At 46.9% G+C, this 27,318-nt stretch overlaps 2 protein-coding genes across 3 annotated transcripts; both read left to right on the top strand.

The window, feature by feature from the left end:
- Window positions 1–21,620, top strand: GNB5 (G protein subunit beta 5). 2 transcript variants are annotated; one of them, XM_059481923.1, is made up of 11 exons: window positions 1–181; window positions 4,010–4,146; window positions 5,630–5,671; window positions 6,401–6,477; window positions 7,931–8,063; window positions 11,567–11,710; window positions 14,669–14,760; window positions 14,885–14,933; window positions 17,372–17,468; window positions 18,415–18,581; window positions 19,522–21,620. In XM_059481923.1, the coding sequence occupies exons 1-11, from the start codon at window positions 70–72 to the stop codon at window positions 19,531–19,533; spliced, it is 1,062 nt and encodes a 353-aa protein (XP_059337906.1). In that variant the 5' UTR covers window positions 1–69; the 3' UTR covers window positions 19,534–21,620. The 2 variants fall into 2 exon arrangements, with proteins under 2 accessions (XP_059337906.1, XP_059337907.1); XM_059481924.1 differs by lacking the exon at window positions 1–181 and adding an exon at window positions 527–572.
- A 2,101-nt stretch (window positions 21,621–23,721) lies between these two features.
- On the top strand, window positions 23,722–27,049 carry BCL2L10 (BCL2 like 10). Its single transcript, XM_059481813.1, has 2 exons — window positions 23,722–24,180; window positions 25,873–27,049. Exons 1-2 carry the CDS (start codon window positions 23,779–23,781, stop codon window positions 26,002–26,004), a joined length of 534 nt encoding a protein of 177 aa, XP_059337796.1. The 5' UTR covers window positions 23,722–23,778; the 3' UTR covers window positions 26,005–27,049.
- The last annotated feature ends 269 nt before the right edge of the window (window positions 27,050–27,318 follow it).

Genomic DNA, 27,318 nt, shown 5'->3' with positions numbered 1-27,318 from the left:
GGGAGCCGGGCTGGCAAACTCCTCCTCCTTCCCGCTCTCATCCCCGCTCTCCCCGCTTCCTTTGCAAAGATGGCAACCGAGGGGCTGCACGAGAACGAGACCCTGGCATCGCTGAAGAGCGAGGCCGAGAGCCTGAAGGGCAAACTGGAGGAGGAGCGGGCCAAGCTGCACGACGTGGAGCGTGAGTGGGGCCGGGCGGGGCGGCCGTAGGGCCGGAGCGGGGCCGGGAGCGGGGCTGGGCCCGGCCGGGGGCTGGGCAGGAGCTGGGCCGGAGCAGGGCTGGGAGCGGGGCCGGTGGCCGGAGCGGGAGCGCTGCCCGGGCCCTGCGGGCGGACCCGCCGTGCCCGGGGCCCCGGACAGCGCCGTGCCCGTGGCTCCGGTGCGGGGCAGGGCCCGGGCCGGGCAGGGCCCGCTGCACCCCCGGCCCCGCGGGGCTGGGACCCTCAGATAGCCTCGGTACAGCCCGGGATTCACCGCACACCGTCTGGGTGTAGCGTCAGCAGCAAGGATGAGCCCCAGCCATGTGGAAGTTGATGGGAATTTGCTTTAATGAGGCCGGGATTTCACCCGAGGTGCGGAAGGGCTTCAAAAGGAGCACTGTTCCCAAAGCCAGCCGCTGTGCCCCTCTTCTGCCGGGGAAACAAGTGGCAGGGATGCAGTGCTGATTCGGAGGTGCGGGTGAGTCAGAGCTGGAGCTGGCAGTGTGTAACTCACCGGGATCAGCTGCGGCTGCAGGATCCGGGGACAACCCGGCAGAAATGCGATGGACAGCGCTCAGCCCGGCCCTCCCCCTGCCCCCTTCCCCTGCAGCAAAAGGAAGCTCACCTTACCTTAATGGAGCTTTTCAAATAGCTATCCACAAGTTCTGAGATATAAAACATACTTTATTATCATGATGTCATTTTATAGCTACAACAACACATTGCAGGGTTTTGTTTTGGTTTCTTTTGGTTTTTTTGCTTTTGTTTTTTTTTTTTAAGAAAAACATGTAAGTTACTGTTTCCATCTGAAATCATGTAGCTCACTCTATTCAAAATATTAGTGGGTCATTAAAACTTTTCTTTCATGTGTCCTGATGCCTTAAGCATTGAAAAGGAATCTGAGCTTGCATCCAGTGACTTGGTTCTTAGTGCTTTGTAAGAATGAGGGACTGAAAAACACTTTTGATTTTCAGGCTGGGAAGGATTACAATAAAAAAAAATATATATATTCTGGAATAAATAGAACATTTTCTTGTCTAAGTTAGACAATCATGTCATATGAATGTCCTGTTAATCAGAATTATTAAGCAAACAAAGATGTTCTCATTACAGAAACATTACCATAAATCACCATATTCCTATAATATCATTTCTGTACCAGAAGTGGCAGGGTTTTTGGTTAACAGACCTCTTAAGCATATTCTTAAACCCATTTTTGCTCACAAAATTTTACCCATGATTACGGTGACACTGTAACTCTGTGTGCCTTTGAAAGTCGTGGGATGTTCTTTGTCATATATAAAATCTGTGAATTTCCATTGGAAAGCTGTGATTGCAAAGCCATTACAGCATTTCTGAGACAAAAGTGTTATGCTGCTGTAGAACAATGCTCCCTTATGATATTTTATATAATTGATTCTATATCAGAGCTTTTTACACCTAAATTATTCCCAAGTACTATTTCTGCAGAGTTTGTAAGTTTCAGAATAAGGCATCATTTCTGATCTTTGCGTGGTTGGTTTGGGGTTTTTTTCCCCTCTAATCTAAAATTGTATCTTCTGCATTCTTTTGCTTGGATCATGACTTTCCCTCTGTGGTTCCCAAAACAAATAGCTTGCTTAAATAGGATTGCCCTTATTTGTTCAATTGGTTCTAAACAGCAGCTCTCGTAAATGTGCTTAGAAAAAGGAAATGCCAAACATGCATTTGATTTGCAGTCTCATAACTTTAAGGAGTCAATTCAAGAGCCTAAAATTTCGGGTGTAGACAAAAGTTTGTTCTTTTTGTGTGATCCATTAATTTTTAGGGCCAGAGAGACCATTAGACCCAACACAGGAAAGATCAAAGACCCAAGAGTATCTGCATCAATTCCACACCTCCTATTCAGGACAAACAATATTTTAAAGAAAAATAGGCAGTTTTATCTGGGCCTCTGTAAAACTACTAAAGCTGTTTACTGGCTTTAGCTAATCTATTTGTCTGAGTGCATGATTTTCCACTATCTTTGAACAATATTGGTGAATGCTTAAAAATAACTCAACCCTGTGCTGGGCAGGAGCAGGATTATTATGGCTGTGGTTGGAGATAAGCATCCTCAGGGAATCAGTGAGGCTAAACCAGACAATTTCACAGAGTCTCAGCTGCCTTCACATAATGGAAACCGTTTGTCCAGAGTCTGTGAAACATTTGTTTTTCAGATATATTCTGGACACAAGCATCTTTCCAGCTGCCATAATAACCTCCTGTCCTGTTTTTCCATGCCTTTGATTGGATCATTTGGCAGGTTTCTATGGGCAGTAGCAGGGGGAATGTATCTTTTCCTCAGTGGGTTTATGTGGTACTTTCTCAGAAACTTGCTTCTGACTTCTGGGCAAGACGTGAGGAGTGGTGGACAGCGCTTGTCCCCTGGCTCAGCAGAGATTTCAGCTGAGAGCATTATTCTGGCACAGCCTGTGGGGCTGGTGCCTTTGAAAGACAACTCTTGAAAAGGTAATCCACTAGAAATCAGTCTCTGCCTTGGGCAGAAATTGCTTCACTGAGCCTGTGCCAAGAAATGATCAGGAAGTTCGGGATGCCTGCTCTCACTGTCACAGCCCTTCCCAGCCCCAGAAAAGTGATGAAGGGTGAAGTAGCAAGCAGCTCCAAAGCACCACCTGCCATGGGGGTGAAGCTCAGTCTCCAGCAGGGCAGTGAAAAGCTCAAAATTTCCTCTTCCAGCTCATTAAAGCATGTGAGCTTCTCCATTTATTTCAGGAGGTTTGAGCCAGGCATTGCTCCCACAGCCAGCAGCAGCTGGGTCATCTTAGGTTTTGGTGTGCATCAGCTTTACTCTAGACAGAGTAGTTCTTAATTCTGGTGCCAGAGTCTCCAGCCTCAGGATCTCCACTCTGCTGTGGGTCTTGAAGTGAGGAGTCTCACCCTCCCTGTGTGTGAGGAGCTGCCCCTGGGTGCTGAAACACATCCTGGCCCTACTCAGCTCCACACAGGATGAACCTGCTGGAGCAGGGCAAATAGATTTCCTCAGATGACACTTTCTCCCCCACATGTACAGGTGACCCCAGCTTGAGGCATCAGGGTTATGTGTGTCACCTTCTAGTTGTGTCAGCTGCATGAATTTTATGTCAAAGTTTGCACAAGCAGAAATGTAAATTTGTCAGGTTTTGAAGAGCATCAGCTGAAAGTATTGCTATTAAATGAGGTATCAAGGAGCTGACTTCTCCACCAGAGGATGCTGCTCAGGAAAATTGCCTTCCTGCCCTCTGTTTCCCTCTTTTGTAGAAGGGACATCCCACAAAGTCCTTGATGTCCATAGTTATTGTTGAAAAATTGGGTAGTGCACTCTTAGGGCAAATGTCCAGCTTCCTGCTCACTCAGAGCTGTGTCCTGGCCACCAGAAGGGATGGCACAGCAGAGTCACCAGTGCCAGTACCTGTGTCCCACTGCACCAGCCCAGTGCTGCAGCTGGGTCTCACCTCCAGAGCACGGCTGTCCACCTGCAGGCCTGAACATTTCCCAGTAAGGGGGGCAAAGGGGTAATCTGTTTTCCAGCTACACTTGGGTGGGATGATCTGCAAGAGCTTCAGCTGCTGCATCCCTGGAATTCAGCCCTGAGTGAATCCATCCTTGTCTTTATCTGGTGAATGTGCTCCTGTGCCGCCCACCTTGGTGTTAGCCACCTGCCAGCTCTGAGGCAGAGCTCACTGGACTCAAACTTCAGGGATTAATCCCTCCGGGGGCATTACTCATAGACAGATATTTGCCAGGGCCGAGCTTTGATGGAGGGCTCTCTAACCACCAGCTGTCTGCAGTTCACCAGGTGGCAGAGCGTGTGGAGGCACTGGGACAGTTTGTGATGAAGACCAGGAGGACCCTGAAGGGCCATGGAAACAAAGTTCTCTGCATGGACTGGTGCAAGGACAAGAGAAGGATTGTGAGCTCTTCCCAGGTATGCTGTTGGGCACTGTACAGATCTTCTTGCTATCAGATGATACCTGGGATTATTGTAAATGTTTTCAAGATGCCCTGAAAGAAGTTCATTGGCAATGTGTTTGTTCAGGGAGTGTAAATCCAACCTTTGAATCATTGGTACTCCTCTTGTAGCTTATACCCTAAATATTTATTGTCCAGTCATACACAGATTTTCCCATATTCCCTCTTACAATAAAAAAATTACTCACGTGAGGCTACATTTATTTTCTTGTTCTTTACAGATTAAATACTTAGCAAATTCTTCAGGTTGTGTGTTCAGAGAAAATAATCAGGAAAAGAGGAGGATTTTTTTTTTTTTTTTTAGAGATTTTTATGTACAGAAATTTCTTCTGTGGTCTGTATGATGGATATGACCTTGAAAGCCTCAGATATCCAGCCAAAATTACTGCATTTAGTTGGGCATTTTGAGAAACAGTCCTAACACCTGCTCAAGACCAGTCTTATAAGCTGGAGGAGGTAATGAGATAATTGCTTTCTAGATCCCCTGGTTCATCCTGAGCCCAGTATGGCAGTGAGTGAGCTTGCTGCATCTCACAGCTGTTCACTGACCTACATGAAATCTGTCAGGGGTCTCACTTGAGGGATAAAAATAGGCAATCTGCATTGCAAGCCACCTTCACTTACTGGGAGTTTTTACCATTCATGGTGATCTCCACAAAGAGAATAATTTAAATATTTAATGTCACACTTTTTAAAGTGGTTAAAATGTTAGTGTGTAGATCAGAAAACTGAACAGACAGGTTGAAATGCATTTTTTACTCTATTTTAAGAACTGTAAGTCCAGGTACAGAAGCAATTGTTGCTCAGTAATAAACATTTCACTTTCATGATACAGGGAAGATTACAATTTTGTGTGCATAAGGCAAAGTAGCTGGCACAAGTGTAGCTGGTGTACACCAAGTGATTGTGCTGCTCTCTGTACAAGGCTCTGTGATGGCTCTTTAGCTGGTTGTATAATTGATAATTGAAGGTAAAGTAAGTGTAGTGACAAGTAAAGTGAAAACCAGGATCTAGAGTGGGAAGGGAAGATGAATAAACAGTGCAATATCCATAAACAGTCAGCTGGGACAGGTGAGGGCTTACAGGTGACGGTGTCCTGAGGAGATGGCCCTGTCTGGGGCATGTGCTGCAGGAGAGAAAGGAGCACTCATGGAGCCATTAAGAGGGAAGAGAAAAACATTGAAAAAGAAATTGGTCTTTTAATCAAACATGAGTCATCTCAGAGAGGAGGAGATACACTTCTCTTGTGGTAGGTACAGCAGCACTACTGACAAGTGTCTCCTTGGTGCTTCACTGTGACCACTGTGCTGTTGTTGAAATGGAGACAAAAGGACATAACAGACTGGGGAGAGGAAATGAGCAGCAGAGTTTTCTCCAAGCTGGGAAGCAGCCATGTCTCTGGAAGGTCTCAGTTTCTCTTTCTCTCTGCTTTCATTTAGGATGGGAAGGTGATCGTGTGGGATTCCTTCACTACCAACAAAGTAAGTGAAACTTTACAAAATTCTGTGCCTAGGGCAAATGACAGTGGGATTGGGTGAAGGGCTCACAGGTGTCACTGGAGGCAGTGGGATAATGGGATAAAATGCAGACTTCCACTAGCACCCCAAAAAAAGGAGCCCAGGGCAAGTCACAGCCCTTCTGACCTGTTTCTGAGCAAAGCCCCTGTCAGGGCACTGGGGTTTGTCATGGTCTCTAGTGGGAGAGTCTCATCCAAACTCTTTGCTCACAAGGGAGGCAAAGCCCAGCCAGCAAAACAGGGGAACTTTTCTTGGGCACTCCTGTAGCAGGAGCTGTGTGTGATCTGGGGCTCCTTAAGCTGTGGTGTTCACTGTGAAATGGCCAAGCCCTGTCTGGGCTGCCTGCACCACATAAATGAGGAAAAACTACTTGTTTTTAATTCACTTTTACATGTGCAGCAGTGGGGACCTTTCACAGCACTGCAGGCCCCAATAAAATGTGCTCTGTGATCAGTTTGGGGCTGGTAAATAAGGTGGAGAGTGTCAGAGAAGGACTGGCCATCCTCCTGCTGCTCTGCTGAGTTCTGCAGTAAGGATGCTGACTTACCTGTGCGTAATGGCTGGGGGAAACATCTCTAGCTTGCACTGACCCTGAGGATGTGCCACAGAAATACTGAACTGCTCACTCCCACTGTTTTCCCTGCATGGGCTGGAGGAGCAGTGAGTGCCAGTCTAAAGGGTGCTGTGTTTCAGGAACACGCCGTGACGATGCCCTGCACCTGGGTCATGGCATGTGCTTATGCTCCTTCTGGATGTGCCATTGCTTGTGGGTAAGTTCCCAGCTTCCACAGCAGCTTGGATTTGTTGCAGTGTCCTGGTGGCTTCAGAAGCTGAGAGATAAAAGTTTGCACGCTGTGATTGTGGGTGGAAGGTCTACATTAAGTGCCTCTGATTCTATTTCCATAATGGCTCGTACATATTATCTCCTCTGACTTCAGTGCAGTAGCATTTGTTGTGTAAGCATGGAAAATAATCCTCTTTCAGCATTTATATCATGGGTTAGGAATTCTGCATGCATGCAACTTCCCTTTTCTAGTGTGGTTGTCTATGTTGGATATATTTTCTAAGGGAAAGAGGTTTTAATTGTTTAATTCTTACTTAGCACTCATTTTTTTATGACATAGAGGTTCATCATTAATGATTACCAGTATGTGAATAGATTTTGCTAAGATGGGATGGAGAGAAGTAACCCCATCCTTGATAATCTTGTGGTTTTCTGAGGGCTTGGATTTGAAAAAAATAAGTTTATATAGGGGAAAAAAACAAAGAGATGAAACATTGGCAAAACGTCTCATAAGAAGGAACTGGGTGGATCAGACAAAGCAGGCTTGGGGTGAGAGAAAGGAACAAAGGGAGACTTCAGTGTGCAGCTTGCAGATCTAGAATGCAGCAGACTGAGACAGAGAAGCAGACTGTGGAAAGGGGTCTGGAAATGTTTTTGGCTAGAACTCAAAGAATGGCAAGAAAGCTCTGTCTTTACACTTGCAGCAGAGATGGGGAGTGCATGTATACATTGCACCTAATTCTGTATTGCTGTTGTGCCAGGCACATAATATAAGGCACAGAACCAGCAACTGGTGTGCCAGGATCCCAGGGACCAGGGCAGGACTGATCTACCACAGCTCTAGGAAAGGGGCAGATATAAGAAATGAGTCCTGGATCTGACACAGCTTAACTGGTACAACTGTTCAGGATGGGGGCAGCAGCTACAGGGGTCAGTGCTTCTGTTGCCTTTTTTCCAAACTGCTCTATAAGTTTTGTCTTCACACCCACTACTGGCTATGCTGCCTCTTCTATAGGAGCTAGGTCACATTTGTAAATGTAGGTGTACAATGATGCTGAAATAGTGATCTTTGCCATGACAGATGTCAGCAGAAAAATGGCAGTTTGGCTGCATGTGAAACATTAACCCTGAGGTGGCTGCTGTCACCTCCCAGCTTATACTTTCGTGAGGTTTCATTCAGTGCCATTTATAAACTCGATAAGGGTGAAAATACTGAGGAGCAGCTGTTCAAGTTCTGTAAAGCAGCCAGGCTGGTGAGGCAGCTGGGGCTTCCCTGCACAGGGAGATCCCACACAGCACAATACAGGGAAGTCGGTGCTTGTAAGGGTTTGGCAGCACAGCGCTGACAGGTGGTGTCCTTCTTATCACCACTCGCCTTTTGTCGGTGCAGTTTTAACCAGTTTTCCTCTCTCTGTTACTGCTATTATTACTCTCTTCAGTGGCCTGGACAACAAGTGTTCTGTGTACCCTCTGACATTTGAAAAAAATGAAAATATGGCTGCAAAGAAGAAATCTGTTGCAATGCACACCAACTACTTGTCTGCCTGCAGCTTCACTAACTCAGACATGCAGGTAAATCTGTTCTCTATGCTCACCATCACCTAACAGGAGCTGCACTCAGGTACAGTGCATGTGTCCTTCCTTGCTCCTGGGGCACCCAGGGCCATGTCCTGCCCCTGCAGGGGCTGCTGGAACACCCTCACAGGGGGCAGTGAAGGTGCTGCTAAAGCTGCTGTAAGGACAGGCTTGTCTCAGCCTGCGGCCAGCCTGTCCCTACAAAGGCCTGTGGCTTCTGCAGAGGGAGTTCGCTGGTACCTGTGTGTTCTCTGCTCCCCAGTTTGTGCTTTTAGGAGCCCAGACTGTTGCAAATAGTTAAAACCTGCTTCAGCCAGGACTGGGCTGGGTGCTGTGCCAGCTGATGGTGACTGTATTGTTTGCCTGCTCTGTCCCGGACATCCGGCAACATTTGCTTTTGCTTTCATTCAAAGTATTTTTATTTGTACCAAGTGATGCAATTGAGCTTGAGCATGGCCCCACAGGGCCATACCTGCTGTTTCTACATGCAGTGCTGTGTTCCCTCGAGGGAAAGGAGTGGTGCTGTTCCCATCTCACAGGCAGTGGTGTTGAGCACAGAGGCCCACAATGGGAGGTGATGGAAAAGCCAGGAACTGAATGCAGATCTGAGACCAAGCCAGCCTTCCTCTCTATTGAATATCTCAAAGATCTCTTTCTCTAGGAACACAGAAGATGATGAAAGGAGCCAGGATAATCCCCTTGTCCTCTCTGGTTTCTGAATTTAATTAAAGCTCTTCTCAGTGTAGCTCTGCAGCAAAATAAGTGGCAGAATGGAGCATTTTTATAGCTCTCAATGTCAGTAGAGCTGCTGGAAAGGGAATACCATGTCCTCTTCTTCCAGATATTTGGAGCTCTTCTGAAGGAAATATCAGCTCTTGTTGCTTCTATTTCAGGCCATGTGAAGCCGAGAGAATGTTGTTGTTTGTCACTCTCTGGTTTCTGTAATGACTCCTAGGTGCTAATTTAAGTCCATTGCCATGGAAACAAGTGGTGGAGGTACCCAGCACTCAGGCTTGCTTAGCCCTGACCTCCCTGCGCAGGAGCTGTGTGGAATTAGAGTCTACATTAAGTGGAATGTTTTTGATGAGATATAAACCCAGTTTTCTCTTTTCTTGTCTCTACCTAAATGCTTTGAGATTAAATCCTGTGACAGGAAAAATAGCAATCTTTTTTTTCATAATAAAAAAGAAATAAAACTTGGATTTTTTTTCCATATTGAATACAGCAAACTGCATTGATATTGAAGGTCATGTATTACTATTGTTAAGTCACAGTGGATTAAGGTGCTTTATATTTAGCGAGTCAGAAATTTTTCTGAAGTCTTTAAAAGGAAGTTTTCTTATGATTGTTAGGCTTATAAGTGATCATATGGCACTGCATGTTATTATTCAAACAAATACAAGCAACAGGTTGGTCAAGCATCTTTTAGGACACTGTTATGTAGCAGATTCTAGAGAATCCCAGATTTCTTTTTTTTTTTTTCATTTACATAAAGGCATCCGAATTAAAACTGTTGAGAATAAAAACTATTTGGTAACTCTGAGGGTGCATAGTGCAACAAGTACATTGTGTAGGAGCTCTCCCAGTTTGCATCAGGAGGGATGTAGTGTTATCCTGGAGCAGCTCCAGCATGAGGGGGAGGTGTCCCCCAGCCCTGTGTCCCCACAGCTCCCACTGCTAAGTGCTGCCAGGGCTGCAGCTCTGCCCTGACTGCTGTCTTAAACTGCAGCTCATTCTGCCCACAGACTGGGTAGGAGTTTAGGGCTTAATGTGCTCATGGGCTTTGGGCAGTGCAGTGCAAAGAGAGGAGATCTGGGGGTGGCTCATTGTGAGTCGCTCCCAGGCTGTGGGTGCTCAAAAAAGGAGTTCCACCCTTGCTGCTCATCATGTTCCCACATGGACCCCGAGCTGCAGGGCTGGGTGACCCACACACCTTGTTCCCAGTGCCCCAAACCAGTCTTGCTTGAGAGAGCCTCCCCTGCCCCAGTGAGCAGAGAGCCAGGGAGCTTCACTTCCTAAATTAGGTATCTGCAGCTCTGTGATGTGATAATGCTCCCCATGTGACAATGCTCCATGGGTATTAATAGCAGCAGTTAATTGGGATCTCAAGTGTTGTGCATAGGGCAGGCAGCCATGCTCCCAAGTGTGGCAGGGCTGGGAGCAGCCCTGAAGTTGAGTCCATATCATTCTCTTTAAACATTAGCTGGAGCTCTGGGTTGCCAACAGACCCTTCCCTTGCACCTTTAGCCACTCCTATTCCCTTCACATTCCCTTCCACAGTGTTACAGAGCAAATCCTCAGAGCTGAAAGTCCTCATTCCTCAGCCAAGTACAAACCTTTCCCAGAACAGGGGAGTTCATCTAGGCTCAAAACTGGCTGGGAAGACAATTGAGGACTTTCTTCTGCTATTATCATCTGAGAGCATTAGCATCTCTCTGCTGCAGGATTTGGAACAGTCTGTTCTGCAGCTTTGCAGATCTCTGTTTAGGAAGAATTTTTGGGGCATCTGTCAAACATGTTCAGTGTTTAACCTTTATGCAACTCTGTGAATGGTTCCGTGACTGTGTGATCATTTTCTTCTTGAAGAGAATTTTGTTTTCAACTTGTAACTACCCACTGGGATCACTTGAGTTTCCTCACCAAACCATGAGAAAAACCTGTGTACAAAACTGAGAGCCCTCCTACGTTCACCCTTGCTTTCTTCCACACCAGTGCACAGGGACTCTTTCAACCTACAGAATTTGTGATTGCATAACAGTTTCGGGTGCCAAGGGGAAATTTTGAACAATTGAGCATCATCAGGATTTAGCCACAATAACAAGCTCTGATCACATGTGCTTTCTACAAGTACTGTAGCAGATGGGAAGCTGTGAGCTGTGTTTGGGCAGTGTGTGTTCAAGCCCTTTCACACACAAATGGTTTAGGACAAGTGAGAGCTGATGGACTTATCAAACAACTGTCTAGACAGGCTTACTTCCCTTTCAGAAAATCCATGTCTTAAGCCAAATTAATTTGGTTTAACCTCACTATTTCAAGCAGAAAGAAAAAAAAAGGAGAGTTAAACAGGTGTATGTAACTCCAAGAGTTCTTCCATTTACCTGGGCTGAATTCCAGCAGCCAGATATGGATAGAGTGAAAGACAGGGGCAGACAGGAATACCAGTGTTGTTCTGCCTCCTTTTAGAGAATATGAAATGCCAGCAGATCCTTACTGCTGTCAGTTGTGCAAACCCCACCACACAAAAGGGACCATTACTGAAACATTGTGTAGGGTAGTGGTGTCCGTACAACTCTCTTTTTTACTCTACCTTTTTTCCTTAAAAATAAAACACATAAGTTGTACTCAGGTTCACATTGGGCTTATGGCTTTGATTTATTGCCTAATATTTCATTAAATTAAAGCTGTCCTTTGGTGTTTGTGTAGGATGTCAGTTGTTTCTTTGTGACCTGAGGGTCATCTGCTGATTCTTGTATTGTGACTCTTCTTCCCACATCCTATAGATCCTGACAGCAAGTGGAGATGGAACTTGTGCTCTATGGGATGTTGAGAGTGGGCAGCTTCTACAGAGTTTCCATGGTCATGGAGCTGATGTCCTGTGCCTGGACCTGGCCCCTTCTGAAACGGGAAATACATTTGTCTCTGGGGTAAGCAGGAGCTTCCTCTCATAATATCAAACTAAGGAATATGGAAGTGGAAAGGAGCAAAGTGGGAGGCTCATGATGTTATTGAGAGAGTGCTGGAGTGTATGTTGGATGCCCCAGTGCAATCCATTCATTGCAAGCACATTTTCCAAGCTGGAGCAAATTAAACCCCTGACTGTGGGGTCAAACCCACCCAGCCAGTCTGACTGCACTTCTGTTTACTTAGCAAGTTCCACCCCACATCAAAGCAATCCAGAGATCAAAACAACCTTCTGCTGGGAAGGGGAAGGCTCAGAGTTAGAGATGGGGCTCCTACCACAGTGGAGGTGTGAGTCCCTGTGGGTGGGAGCCTGGAACAGCAGAGGATTTCCCACACTTTGCTCCTTCCCTGTGCCCAGATCTCTAGAGCCAGATGGGGTGTGACAGGCATCAGGCTGTGCTAAGGGCATCCAAGTGGGGTTGCAATAATGTGTGTGCCACTGTGTCCCCAGAGTCAAGGGGCAGCTCAGGCAACTAACCCCTCGTGCAAGCTGGAGCAGGGAGATGAGATGTGGCCACATCTTCAGCTGTTGCTGAGTCTTCTGTGCCTTCCAGAGGTACCAGAGGCATTTAAAGCCCCTTCATCAGTCCAACATCCCCCTGTCCTGGTGCTGGGGAGCACACAAACCTCACTGGGGCTGCAGGACTGGACTGGCCAGGGAAAGTACCCAGGGCATCTTCCAAATCATGTCCTGCTGCTGAGGGATCACTGTTGCCAGGCAGCTGAGCCATTGGCACACAGCCTGGTAGTGAGGCAGGCCAGGCATAAAGGTGTGTGGGATGGGGCTCAACTCCTTTTCAAGGTGATCTTAGTCTTTCCCACATTAGAAAGTGAGTGTGCAGATGAGAGCTGGCAGGAGCTGAGAGGCCAGTTGCTACCAGTAACTCTGCTGAAGGTACCAATAACTTTGCTGGTTTCTGAGCCCCACCAGCACTGGTTGATCCTGTATTTGATGCTGGAAATGGCCCTTGTGTGCCAGAGGGTGCCAACCATGGGTTAGGAGTGCTTGGAGTTGTGGTTTTATCCCTACACAATATACCTGGACCTCTTCTGTTATGGCCTTTTTGATCAAATGTGGCTGGCACATCAGGAGCAGAGTCCAGCACGCTGGCCCAGCTTGCCTGCTAGTAGCACAGCTGCTGAAGCGTGACTGAAGGCTAATTCCATCCAAGTGCATTACTTCTCTCGGGTTTTCCTGTCACCAGGCTTGCTTCCCAGAAAGGATAGGTTCATTCTCCCTGGGAACAGCTCAGCTTATTATAGGGCAAGGAATCACAAGCAGCTCTGCTCCTGCTAAGGGAATATGTCATGCTTGTGTTGATGGAGCAGCTTGGGCATGTCTGTGCTTACAGGCATTCACTTAATTCACCACATGCAAAACACCACTGCAGTGAAGACCTGTCTGACATCGTGTCAGTGCAGGTACAGGCAGAACAGCAGGAAGGTAGGGTGGCATGGAGAGATTCCTGAATGCTGGGCCTCTGTGGTACAGTAACCTTGAGCTGGAATAAGCAATGTCAGTGTATCAGCATGTGGGCTGGTGCTGTTACATTTAAGGACTGAACAGAAAATTCCAGCCCTCCTGGCTAAGCTCAGGGCTGTTGTGCTCAGTGCCCTCTGAGCAAGGCTCCTCAGCTGAGTTGGGTATCATTTAGGGGGTCCATCTCTCCACAGGTGGTGGCTGGTTTCTCCTTCAAAACCTTAGGAGTCAAAGCACCAGCTTGTCAGATTGGTCTTGCTCCCAAACTCCCAGAGGGGTCAGTAAGAACAGTGAACATGGGAGCAAATGAAGGGCTGGGCTTGGGCTGTGGTGGGGCTTGACAGGGAAATATGCTGGGTCCAAAATATTCTTTATCCTGTTTGGTTTCCCTGGTGCAGAAACCACAAGCTGGTGCCAAGGAGCATTACATCTTTTAAATAATGGCATCTTTACTAAAAACACTAGGATTTCATTATAACAACAGAATTTTTAAAAAGAGAGAGAAATACGTGAATTGTGAGGAAACTGTTTAATTTAATTAGCTATCATATTTGATTAAAATAAATAACGTGTGGCATGGTCTGGTGAGCAGGGTACTCTGGCTCAGCAGAAGCAGCTGCCACCTGGCCTGCCCTGCTCTTCCCACACAGCCTCAGAGAGGCTGAGCCCCTGGAGCCCAGCCTGCCTGCTCCTCAGCTGGGGCAAGTTTATTAAAATCTCCCATCACTCTTCAAAGCAAAGTCCATGTTCTTTTTCCTGTCACTACAACTGTGACAGCAGTGAGACATTGCAGCTGAGAGTGTGGCCCTTTGGGTGTGAGATGGTTCTTGCCCCAAGGACAGTGTAGACTGCATGGGCCAAGGAATTCAGGGTGCACTGAGCACTGAGTGTTAAATGATCCTTTCAAAGCACAGCTTGGAAGGGCAGGTTTTGGCTTGAGGGTGAGATGAAGTGCTGCTATGCTGTTTTTCTCATCCCAACCACACCATCAAGCACGTGGGTGCAGAGCTCTGACAGGGGATAACCCTGGTAGGAGGCTGGGCTAAAAACTCTCTGGATGCACTGATTTAATTTTCTCTTTTAGTGTATGAAAACAACTAGCTATAAACCTTTAAATGCTGGATGCTGGTATTTTATATTGGTTAAGTGGTCAGGGAACAGGTCGGTTGGGCATCTCTGTGCTGTGGTGGGGCTGCAGACAGAGGCAGGGCAGCAGCACGAGCAGAGCAGGGCTGTGAGTGCAGGGCAGCTCCAGCCTTCCTGAGGAGCTCTGTTCTCACCTGCACAGCTGAGGGTGCCACTGCAGCCAGGTGTGGGGCTGCTCAGCTGGGTAAATCCTCTCAGAGCTGTGATGTTCAGAGCCTCTGAATGATGAGTATCTGCCACATGAGGGGTGAATGGCACCATTTGCACAACTGCAATGATTTTTTTTCCTTACTAGGGATGTGACAAGAAAGCCATGGTTTGGGACATGCGGTCTGGGCAGTGTGTGCAGTCATTTGAAACCCACGATTCAGATATCAACAGTGTCAGGTCAGTGTGTTTCTGGCAGAGGACACGTTTACAGTGTTGGGCAATGTGCTGCTGATTCTATTTCTGAAGTCTGAGCTCATCCAAGTAATGTAATGTGTTCTGGTCTTCTTTCACTTGTGCACAGATATTACCCAAGTGGAGATGCTTTTGCCTCTGGTTCAGACGATGCCACGGTATGTTAATTCCACAACCTAATTTAGGAAAATTCTATTGCTTCCCAAGTCAGATTTTCCTAAAAGACTAGGTCACATCCACAGAGGGCTTTTAGTGACAAAACTGGGCCTGTGACACCAAATTTGCAGAAATAATAATCCTGTAAGGTAAGATATTAAATACCATATACAATGTTCTAGGGAAAAATCACACAACACTGTAGGTCACTTCTGCAAACTTCTCTACAAGACATACTGTCCAAATACTCATTTCAAATTCTTTGTGTCTGAAGTTTCATGACTAAAATTAGTTGTCTTACTGGAAGATACTTGGCTTTAGATAGCTCTTGGTCACAGCATGGGAGGAACCAGCTGAAATGCAGCTTGTGTCAGCATGTCCCAGAGAGCAGAGGGGCCATGGGCTCAGGGCAGATGTGGGTAGCTGGCCTCTGCAGCCCCAGGGTGGCCTTGGCCACATCACTGCAGTGAGTCACTGCATCCAGGTCATCCTAGATCACACATCAGCCCTTAATGGATCTCACTTATCTATGAGCAATCTGCTAGAAGGGGCTCAGAATGCATTGACAGGTAAATTCGATCAGCACAATGTATACAAAATGCCATTTACCTCCTGTGCCCCTGAGTGATGCTCAGGGCTGATGGCCCTCTCTGCAGCTGGTGTGTCCCATGGGGGACCAGCTCTGCCCCACCACAGCCCTGCAGGCCTGAGCTGGCAGTTAAGTGTAGCACGAGAGCAGTTAATGGGGAGGCACCTGGCACCTCATTTCTTCTGTTTATTTAAACATCACACTGAGTCACCTGGGAGCAAAAACTTTATCTAAAGTACTCTGCCCTCAGAGCATGTTTTGAGTCCACTCAATGCTAGCTAAACTCCACAGAAACATTCCTTTTGTCTTCATTGGATGAGGAGACATTCCAAGGCTCTTTGGAGAGAGTGACCCTGATTTTTATGTTTTAAAAACTTCGATTAGAAGTTAATACCTCTAGCCCTGTGGTCAGCCAAGTGGCTCTCTGCACACTTGGATGCAGTACTGTGAGCTCTTGAGATGCTGAGGGAGTGATACAAAGAAATTGTCCATCATTAAATTACCGTGAAAACACTCTTTTAACACCCAGAATCACAGGTTCTTATAATTTTTTTTTTTTTTTCTTCCTTTTTTAACCATTCTTGACACCCTGACTCAAGCAGGAGAATGGGAAATTCCACCTCTGTACTTTTGACAGAGGTTTTGGCAGTTTCCAGCTACCTCATTCTTTAAATGAAGGGGTTTGTTTTTACAGTGTTAGAGTGGTATCCTTGACCTGATTTATACAGTTGGGGATTCCGAGGAACAGATAATCCTGACTGGAAGTAATCCGTAAAAACATGCTCAGATGACAGTATTGTCATCTGCAGTGACCTCAGGTCCCTGTCAGGACAATCTGATGAAATTATTCATCTCTGTGGAGCACTGGGAGACCTGGACTGCACATACCTGGCAGCTCCTCACTGCCCTGCAAATCAAACAGCCCCTTCTTTATGTGCAGACTTGAATACCAGCCATTTTTCAATAGTAAAGTCTTAATATTAGCAATCCCATCTGGCCAGTGTTTGCTTAAGCTTAACTTATTGAGGAGGGGTTTCAGTTCACATAGTTTCAAAAGTGCATTTTGATTTCAGGGCTAACAGACTGCCTTTCTACATGGCAGTGAGGTCTGAAGTCTGGCAGTGAAGCCTGATACATGATTTCCATGTCAAGCCAAACTTTGCTGGCAAATCATAAAAACAGGAAGTATAGGTTGTTAGAGGTGATTTGGAATTTTCCACGAGAAATGAAACCCAGAGATGTGCATTAAAATGTATTATTTCACTTGAATTATTTTCACATAGGTTTTTCAAACAGAGAGGCCTCCCAGAAGGGCAGGGACTGTTTGCTCTCCTGGCTTCACTCAGAGCCAGCACTACCACCCAGGCTCCTCTGTGCCACATGGTCTGTGATCTCAACAGTGATTAGAGACTTGAGCCCATCTCCCAGGCTGTGCTGAGCTGTTGTTTAAGGGATTGTGTCCACATGCACCTCCCCAGCAGCAGGATGCCCTGATCAGCCACAGAGGGGGAAGCAGGAGGGTGTGGGGACTCTGTGGGTACCATGGCCCACCACTCATGTCCTTCTAGGACAGGCAGGAGCCTTAGAGAAGTGGCTTGAAAAAGCAAGTTCCTCCTGCAGTGTATACAAAACAGCCTTGTGTTGCTTAGATCCCTGTTAGAGGATCCCAGTTACAGCAGCCAGAGGCAGAAGGAAAGGAGGAAGCAGAAAGAAGCAGAAGGAAAGAAGCCAAGCAGCCGCTTCCTGTGATGTCTGTTAGGCTGCACTTCCCACTCCCGTTTTTTCCAAATATTGTAGCCAGTGCTTCCAGTATTTACTGAGGCATGTGTGTTGGTTTTGTTTTAATCCTAGTGTCGTTTATATGACCTTCGTGCAGACAGAGAAGTAGCAATTTATTCCAAAGAGAGCATCATTTTTGGAGCATCCAGTGTGGACTTCTCTCTCAGTGGTGAGACTTGAACTTTGGAGGTTATCTTAGTGTTGAGATTTGAGGGGAACTGTAGAATTTTTCAGTTTAAATTGATAAAATATTAATTCTTAAAAGTTATCAAAAGTAATAAGTACCAAATGCATGGAAGCCTTCTTTTGCCTCTGTAAAAATAATTACACTTTAAATAATCTAGCTGGCTATTGCTTCGTTGTAGTGATGAGAAGTATTTTCCTGGCCCTACTGAAGGCAGGAAATATTTTGCCATTAACTACAGCTGGGCTAGAGTTTCACAATAATAATGAAAAACATTTCAAAGACAACATGAAATGTAGCTAACTATTAAGTGCAGTTACATAAATAGTTTTTAAAAGGATAACAAATGATTAATAGTAAAAGTGTATTAGAGGGATATGAAGAAAGAGCCATTACCACTTTTCACTACAGATCCTGAGAGTCTTGTCTCTCCTGTCCCAGCACAAATCAGAGCTCCCCAGCCACCTGGGGTGAGGGTGTGTGGGTGGTGCTCTGCCCTCCTCCTGGAACTGAGGCAAACCTCTCTGTCATGGTCACACGCACCACAGCTGGTCCGGTGGGCAGTGAATCACTTACCAAATTGTTAATCATTCAAGCGTTTGTATTCAACTTCTGTGTAAGGTCTGAGTTGAGCATTATTACCCTGCAGTAGCTGTTAAAGTGCTCTTCGGTCTGTCACGACTTGAAGTCATCCCCCTTCTCTAATGACCGAACACATTCTATATCATTTAACTAAAATTTACAATGCTTTTAAGTCATTACCTGTAAGTGTTTCAGCATTTAGCCTGGGCACGGGCAGGGCTGTCCCAGGGGCAGGGGACACAGCTCTTCTCAAGGGAAGCAGTGGGCACAGGGTGGGCTGGTGGCTCCTGGGGATCGGTGTCCAGCAGTCCAGGCACGCTAAGAGTGTAAAATGTCCTTGTATCTGCAGGTCGCCTGCTGTTCGCGGGCTACAACGATTACACCATCAACGTGTGGGATGTGCTGAAGGGCTCCCGTGTGTCCATTCTGTTCGGACATGAGAACCGTGTCAGCACCCTGCGGGTGTCTCCCGACGGCACCGCCTTCTGCTCGGGCTCCTGGGACCACACGCTCCGGGTAAGCGCTGCGGGAACTGCCCCTGTGCTGCTTATTCAATTGCTCAGTACAAGAGAACTGCCCCTGTGCTGCTTATTCAATTGTTCAGTACAAGAGAACTGCCCCTGTGCCGCTTATTCAATTGTTCAGTACAAGAGAACTGCCCCTCTGCTGCTTATTCAATTGTTCAGTACAAGAGAACTGCCCCTGTGCCGCTTATTCAATTGTTCAGTACAAGAGAACTGCCCCTCTGCTGCTTATTCAATTGTTCAGTACAAGAGAACTGCCCCTCTGCTGCTTATTCAATTGTTCAGTACAAGAGAACTGCCCCTGTGCCGCTTATTCAATTGTTCAGTACAAGAGAACTGCCCCTCTGCTGCTTATTCAATTGTTCAGTACAAGAGAACTGCCCCTGTGCTGCTTATTCAATTGTTCAGTACAAGAGAACTGCCCCTGTGCTGCTTATTCAATTGTTCAGTACAAGAGAACTGCCCCTCTGCTGCTTATTCAATTGTTCAGTACAAGAGAACTGCCCCGGGTGGTGCTTTCACCAATTGTTCAGTGAAAGAGAACTGCCCCTGTGCTGCTTTCTCCAATTGTTCAGTACAAGAGAACTGCCCCTGTGCTGCTTATTCAGTTGTTCAGTAAAAGAGAACTGCCCCTGTGCTGCTTATTCAGTTGTTCAGTAAAAGGGGGTGAGGAGGAAGGGCTGCTAGAGGAAAACTGCTTTAGGGGAACTAAGGAGGGTATAAAACAGTGTAAAAGATGAACAGCAAAGCCAAATAAAAATCCCCACAAAGTGCTAGAGGAACTGCTAAGTTTGAGCTTGTTGTTGGGTTACATGATATCATTGCTGCTGATACTCTGTACCACTAATGTGATCGGCTTACCGATGTTCATTTAAGGTTTGATGGGAGAGTCAGGGTCATAAAGGAGTGTTCATCTCTCTCTCTTTCTGCAGATCTGGGCGTAACCTGAGATCCTGTATGCACAATCAAATGAAGACTGAAACCCTGGACTACAAAAACTGCATAAAGAAGCCATTCCTCAAAATCAAATATTCACTACAGTCCAAAAGAGTGACACTCAGCCCACAGATTAACACAACTAGGTAGAAAATGTAGTCTGCTTGAACACGTAGCAAACATCAACTTGTAGTAAAATGAAATGTTTTAATTTTTTTTGAAACTATATTCTTTTATTGGAATTAGTTTCATTATTTATAAAGGGACTTTTCTCCAAAGTCACCTGTATAATAGAATTGAGTATTTCAGTGCACATTATGTATTTATTTGCATGAATTTAATTCCTTTTTAAAGTAAAAAAAAGTCCTGAGTTTATCGGGATAAAACGAAAGGCTTTGGAAACATTCCGTAGTAGCATATTGAATTTCAGTGTTGAAAAATGGAAAGAGAAACAATTCTGATATTTTATGGTGGTGTTATGGATGACTGAACCTTGGTGGTAAGTAGAGGAGCAAAGGACCTACTGTGAAGGTACTGGCTGCTGTCATAGAAATGTATTTTTTGTACAGAAAAAAAATCCCTTCAATCCCTGGTTTTTCCTACTGTCTTTTTAGATAGAAATAAGTATTTCATCTCTGTTACCTGAATATAAAGAATCTAAATATATACAAACTTATTAACAGCAAAGAGGAGGGATATAAACATGATTTACATAATCATGAGGTAATACTTAACCAGTAGTTTCTTAGAAATTTTTAATTGTATCACTTGGTGAGTGAATTTTCTTTTACTTAAAGAAATACTACATGCTAAGCACTAAGGGATACTACACGCTAAGCATTAAGCACCATTATACTGATGGTCAAATCTTTTCCAAGTCAGTCATAGTCATTCTATGACCATGATTCTTATTTGAATTTTGAGCAGTTCATACAACTTTGGCAAGGCAATGTAGCTTAAATATATATTAAAGCAGTATATGCCCACCTTAAGGTCCTTCTGCAATGTCAGAGCAGTTGTAAGTTCATGCAAATACAGGTGAAATCATACAGTCCTTACTGTCACAGTCATCTCCCACTGCCATGGACATGGTTTTGTCATAGTTGGACTTGAGAGTGAATAACAGTGAGCTGTGGAAAATCTGCTGTGAGCACAGTCCTGCCAGTGCTTGATACTGAGCTGACCAGAGCACATGACTCCATCTGCTCCAGGAGTCACTGGTTTTCAGAAGAGCAGGACAGCTGGCCACATTGCTGGCAGCACACAGCCCTCTGTGTGAGCATGGGGATGCCATAAGGACTGGCAGGACCACCCCACACAGAAATGATGCTCTAGAATCAAGATTTAATCAGATTAATTAATTATGGAACCATTGTGAGATTATATCTGCATTCATACATTGAAAACTGTTGGGGCTAGAGTGTCAGCTCTGCTCATGCCAGCAGGTTCTGAGTCTCACCTGAGCACAGGCACAAAGAGCTGGAGTAATGCTGGGGGCTTGCACAGCCTGCCCTTTGAAATGCAGGTGGTGAGGTACAGCTCTGAATATAGCATATATATGATTTATATTTAGATTGATGATTTATATTTAGATTGGAATGAGAGAAAACAAGCTTACTGGAATGACCCTGTTTACAAGCTCACTGGTCACTGGAGTTTAATGATAACATCCTCATTCTATTTGCAAGTGGTATTTTTTTACAATTATCTAAAAGTCATATTAGAAACAAAGTCTCCTCATCCATGAAAACCTTAGGTTCTGTGAATCCATAACCAGTTAACCTAAGACACTGACATTTATACCAGCCTCCATCCCTAATGGAATAGGTCAGCTGTTTTCACTTGGAAAAGTCAACTCTGATGCTTTGCAATATTTGTGGCAAACTATCCCTGTAACAAACTGAATGCACTATGGAAATGTCATATAGAACTCACTGTGCAATATTGAGTCAATACACTGTACACATTTGATCAAAAGATTAATATTAATGTTTAGGTAGTATTTATTGGCAAGATGTTTGTTTCAAACATAATACATTGTGTTGATACTTATGAACAGCCTAAATACAATAAATTGTATTTTACATATTGAGAACATGTATGTAGTAGTTCTTCCCATTGCTTAGGTATTTATAATTTGGTTTTTTGCTTTTTTTGACATTCACCACACAGTTTCTTAAATGATTTCTCCTGCAAAAATCTCAGGTAAAACCCAGATCTACCAGAAAATTGCTTCTGGAATATCTTCTGGAAATAGCCAAGGTGAACCCCAGCAAATGAGAGTGAGCAGCCATGGAAGTGCTTGAAATGCCATCTCAGTTCCCCCTGCATTCAGGAGGCAAGAACTCAGATTGTTTTCCTGCTCAGAAGGATCCCAGCTAATGTAATGTTTTCTTTCCAGATCCTTGTTGGATACCCAGGAAGGAACTGGAAATGCAGGGTGTGTGTTCTGTGGGAGCTCCTTGGGTTGCAGCAGGGTGCCAGTGAAAAGCTGGGCACTGAAATTCTGTTGAGGGCCCAGGCTGTGGCTTTTTGGGTAAATCAGATGTGCAGATCACCTGGAGGTGCAGCAGTTCAACTTTCTGCCTGGTCAGGAGAGAACTGAGCTGTGGCCAGCTGTCCTCTCGACTTCAGTGTAGGTTTTATGGCCAGCCTGAAGGTGGCTAGTGGAAGTGCTAAGTTTAGTCACTGAAAAAAGCACCTTCTTAATTTAGGTGCATTGTTTCATTTCCCCTCTTCTGAGGGCCTGGGGAAAGTGCTGAGCCAGCTTGTTCTGAGTGACATCAGTGCCCAAACTGTCACCAGATCCAGTGAGAATGAGTCTGACATTGCATCTTGCACTTCTGTCTTGCATGGAGAAATGCTCTGGGTTTTGCACTTCAGGGCCGCTGCCTTTGGACTTTTGTGTGGGGGTGCATGGGCTTACCACCTGTGAAAATCACCTCTTTGTTCCTGAGGTAATGGGGAAAACATCAACCAGGATGGGCCTCAACTTCCCATCAGATAAATGACACTTGGAGGAACAAGACACTGAGGTACCCATTGTGTTTTTTGCTCACTAAAGGCTGTCCAGGGAGGCTTTGGAAAACCCATGGTTTCAAGATTCCCCTGTTCGTATTTCAAGCTATTTTGTGTCAGAAACACCTCTATTCCATAAACGTGTGGAGAGAAGGGAACTGTAGCTGGGGCCTGTCCTGTTAAACAAAAATGTTATATAAACAGGAAGGGTGGAAAGGGATATTGCTAGAGAAAGGGCAGCCTCTCCCTCTTGCACTCCTACCGTGAGGAATGCAATAGGAAATTCCTGCTCCAGGATTAACAATCATAAGGAAAAATAGTTTTAAAAGCATGTGTGTAAAACTCTTGTGAAAAGTACAGATCTCATTCCAGCCACTGCTCTAGCACATAAACAGACTCTGTTTCTCTGCTTCAAAACAAAACATAAGCCAAGAATGGGGATGTAGAACTAAAGTTCGCCTTAGGAGGGACTCTAAGGGATCCGGACAATTCTTGATAACGATCTGAGAAATTGCAACAGGATTGATTCCAACCACCTATTTTTAGATTTTCTAACGGGTATGTAACATGGAGACAGCTGTATCTCAAGACAGACAGAGTGAAGCCAAGCTGTGCTGGCACATTGGGCACCTTGAGCTGGCTGTGGGACCAGAGGTGAGGCAGCCACGGTGCCAGGGGCTACGGCAGTGCCTGTGCCAGCACAGGTACAGCAGGGCTGGGTCACTGCCACGCTTTGCTAAGGCCACCTTCAGCAGCTCACCTGCAAAGGGCACTGAGCAGGAGGCACAGGCCGGGTGTGCCCTGTGCCATGTACCCTGTGCCGGGTGCCCTGTGCCAGGCCTGCACTGCGCTTGGGGCGGTGTTTAGGACAGTCCCGATGGACTGGGTAAAAAACTCACCCCATGACTCTGAAAAACCTGTATCGCTTTTGATGAAAAGAATACACGTTCGTGCGGGCCACTAATGTGAAACAAAACAGCCAAAAGGAATTAAAACAAGTATTTGAGAGCCAGCACCCGGTAAATCCCTCGGCCGCCCAGCGACGCCCACAGCAATGTACCGCCGACGTCTTTCCAGGGATGCGGGCGGGCCCTCCCGATGGGAACGTGCCCGCTTGGCCCCGCCCCGGAGGCGGGGAGCCTGGGCCGGGCCGGGCCGGGCGGAGGGGCCGCCCCGCCTCTTAGTCGGCGGCAGCTGCTGCTGCTGCTGTGGGGCCGGCGCCGTGGGCAGCCGCCATGCCGCGCTCGCTGAAGGAGGAGACGGCGCTGCTGCTGGAGGATTACTTCCAGCACCGCGCCGGCAGCGCCGCGCTGCCCTGCAGCCCCACGGCGGGCACGCTGCGGCGGGCGGCGGCCGAGCTGGAGCGGCAGGAGCGGCCCTTCTTCCGCTCCTGCGCGCCGCTGGCGCGGGCCGAGCCGCGGGAGGCGGCCGCGCTGCTGGCCAGGGTGGCGGCGCAGCTCGAGGCCGACGGCGGCCTCAACTGGGGCCGGCTGCTGGCGCTCGTGGTGTTCGCGGGCACGCTGGCGGCCGCGCTGGCCGAGCGGGGCTGCAGCGACGGGCCGCGCTGCCTGGCCGCTCACCTGGCCGCATACCTGGCCGAGGAGCGCGGCGAGTGGCTGGAGGCGCACGGCGGATGGGTGAGCGGGGACGGGGCGGCGGGAGCGGCCTGGGGCGGGTACCGGGACAGGAGCCCAATCCCCGTTAGCGGGGCTGAACAGGGCAGCCCCCGGCTCCGGGCAGCGGCTCGTCCCGGGGGAGACGTGCCCGCGGTACTGCCGGTGATGGGCGGGCACCCGGGGGATGGTGGCCATCGCCACACGTACTGTGTCCCCGGGGGATGGTGGCCATCGTGACACGCGGTGTGTCCCTGGGGGATGGTGGCCATCGCGACACGCGGTGTGTCCCTGGGGGATGGTGACCATCGCCACACGCGATGTGTCCCTAGGGCTGCTGGCCATCGCCACACGCGGTGTGTCCCTAGGCTCGCTGGCCATCGCCACACGCGGTGTGTCCCTAGGCTCGCTGGCCATCGCCACACGCGGTGTGTGCTCGCTGGGCCGTTGGGTGCCTGCGGATGCCCCGCACGGCCCCGTTGGGATGCAGCCTCCCATCCCGATCCCGCAGAGCGATGCTGATGCTGCTGTGCCATTGGGAGCGAGGTTTGCCTTCCCCTCGGGTGCACAGCCTGTGGGTTTCGGCGAGCAGGTCGGCACAGGTCCTGTCCCAGGTGTGAGCACAAACCTGTGCCTGTTCTTAAGCACACCTGTGCATGAAGGCACCCAGCCTGCAGACCTGCGGCTCCTGTTCTGTCCGTCAGGTGGGGCCTGGGGAGGAAGGTGTGCGCATTTTGTCTGCCCCGAGAGATGCTCACTTGGAGGGAGGTACAGCTTTTAAGGCGTTGGTGCAGCTCTGCCTGCGTTTCTGAACAAAATGTCAGCTATCCCACAAAACTCCTCGTTTCCGATTTCCAGTCCTAGTGGAATACTTTGTCAGTACAAATAAGCACTAAAAATAGAACGGAGGGGAAGTAGCCACTGGTTTAGTTGACTTTTCCAGCAGACCAAAATGAACTTGGTTTTCCAGTGGTCACTGGTGCATCTGGCTGCTCAGAACAGTGTGGTGGTTGGCTGCAGAGAACACTGTCACTTGGCAAAATTGGCAAAATCCTATTGCCTGTTCGCACAAATCAAAGTGTAAAGAACAAAGTTCCGGAAGAAATTAAGAGTATAACTTGTTTACATAGACATCTTCAGAGCAGAGTTCAAACACGACCATCTGGAGTTGTATTGCTGCCACTTCTGATTATCACAATGATCTGGGAGAGCAGCTGCCAGCTTTGCTCTGTCATAGGTCAGCTCTGAGCGGTGTCCACCCGGCCTTTCCAAGTGGGTGTGTAATCAGTCCCACATCCACTGAGATGGGACTGGCTTTGGCTTTCTGTCTTAAAAGTGGAAATTTCCATATCCTGTGTTTTAGATGCTTTCTGAAACTTAAGTAGGAGGAACAGTGCTGGCAGCTCCCATCAGAAACTTGCCTAAAAGGGCAGAAATATGTAATGACACACTGAGCATCTCAATAGGAAGTGTCCAATTGTCTCTTGAGCTAAGTATGCAATCACTTGTAGCTACTCCTTTCTGTTGCCTTGTGCAAAAGCTCTTACAAAATGTTTCTGCCTGTGCCCAAGGCAGTGGGTTCAGACTTCCATGACTGGACAGAGACTTCTGCAGCTGACAGAGGCTGAGCTGGGAGGATGAAATTCAAAGGCTTGTTAAAGAAACCCAGGTAACTGCGAGCTCAACAACTGAGTGTCCTTTGTGTTGGTGTTGCAGGATGGCTTCTGTCGGTTCTTTGGCAGGCTGGGCTCGGAGGCGGCCGAGCAGAGCAGCACCATCGGCAATGCCATCGTGGCGGCGGCGGCGGGCATCGGCATGGCGGGGCTGGCCTTCCTCCTGGTGCGGTAGGACACCGGCGCATCCTGCCCAGGGAAAGTACTCTCAAAACTGACAGTTTACCAGATTTCACTTTATTTTCTATAGAACAGACCCTCTAAGAAGAAGTCTATATTTTTAAACTGGCTCAGAAAACTGCCTCACCAAATCCTTGGCTATAAACTGCTTCACTCACTACCCAGTGACGGCACAGACAGATGTGTACTAGAGCACTATTTGTGCATGTTCAAAACCTGTTATCTCCAAACATCCTCTGGACTTTCTTTTTTGAAGGTGTAAACCTAAACTTTAGCATGGTTCATGTACTGTAACTTCTGAGTGCTTGGTGTTATGCTAGGAAAACATTATGGTGGGCTTGCTACTAAACCCTCTGTTCAAGAAGTCTCATTTACCTGGAGGCAAGTTTGGAACCCGCCTTCATTAATGCTGTAAAGTGGGCAAACCTTGACTGTGATCTAACGTGGTTTAGTGGTTTATGGCTTCAAACGTGGTGCACAGCACTTGTAATCAAAAGGCAACTCCTTTGTTCATTTAGGGCAGTTGGTGCCTGTGATGCTAGAAGCATTAGGGCTTAGTGTAACATAAGGCTGAATTCATTACACTACAAGAAGGTAAGTATTGATACAGGACAGTAATGGCTGCAGAACTGGTTCCTACTGAAAGGAAAAGAATTTAAATATTAAACCTTAATTGGTATATTGAAATCCAGTGAAGGCTGGAATTTCTCTGGATTTCCCTTACAAAGTGAGAATTTCCATATATCTTAATATATTTTTGAAGTATTTATCACTGTATAATACTTGTAGCCATGACATCTTTATTTTTGTTTAAAACTTAATGCTGGTTCTCGTCACTGTAGCGTGTATCAAGCGTTGTCTTGTTTTAGTAATATTTCACTCTGTTTTCAAAATGCTGTGTATTTCTTTCAATGGTTGTACAAATTGCCTTATGTTTCTGGTAGCTTTTGAATAATGTTCCTGGGTTACTCACAACGTGTACAATTTTACTATGGTGACTTCAAAGGTGAATAAATGTTGAGTATTTTTATTTTAAAAAACCTTTCTGATTATTAGGTTGGATGGGTGCTGCTGCTCAGACAGTGAGTGTTTTGGTGGTTACCTGGATGCATCAGTTTATATTCACTGTATTGCTGGTGCTTTGACCTGAGACAAGGACTTGTGGAGCACCAGAGCACCAGTCTCCAGAGCAGTCCTGCAGTCCAAACTAGAGTGGAAAATCCCGTCCAAAAGGTCCATCTTCAGCATTGTGATTGGAAGCAACCTGCTGGTTTTATAGGCCAAAGTTTACTAACATAGGTGGGTGCAA

This window comes from Ammospiza nelsoni, chromosome 14 (genome assembly GCF_027579445.1).
Source record: "Ammospiza nelsoni isolate bAmmNel1 chromosome 14, bAmmNel1.pri, whole genome shotgun sequence".
Taxonomy (NCBI): Eukaryota; Metazoa; Chordata; class Aves; order Passeriformes; family Passerellidae; genus Ammospiza; species Ammospiza nelsoni.
Note: the sequence above shows the minus strand (reverse complement) of the source record. Positions and strands in the feature narration are given on the sequence as shown.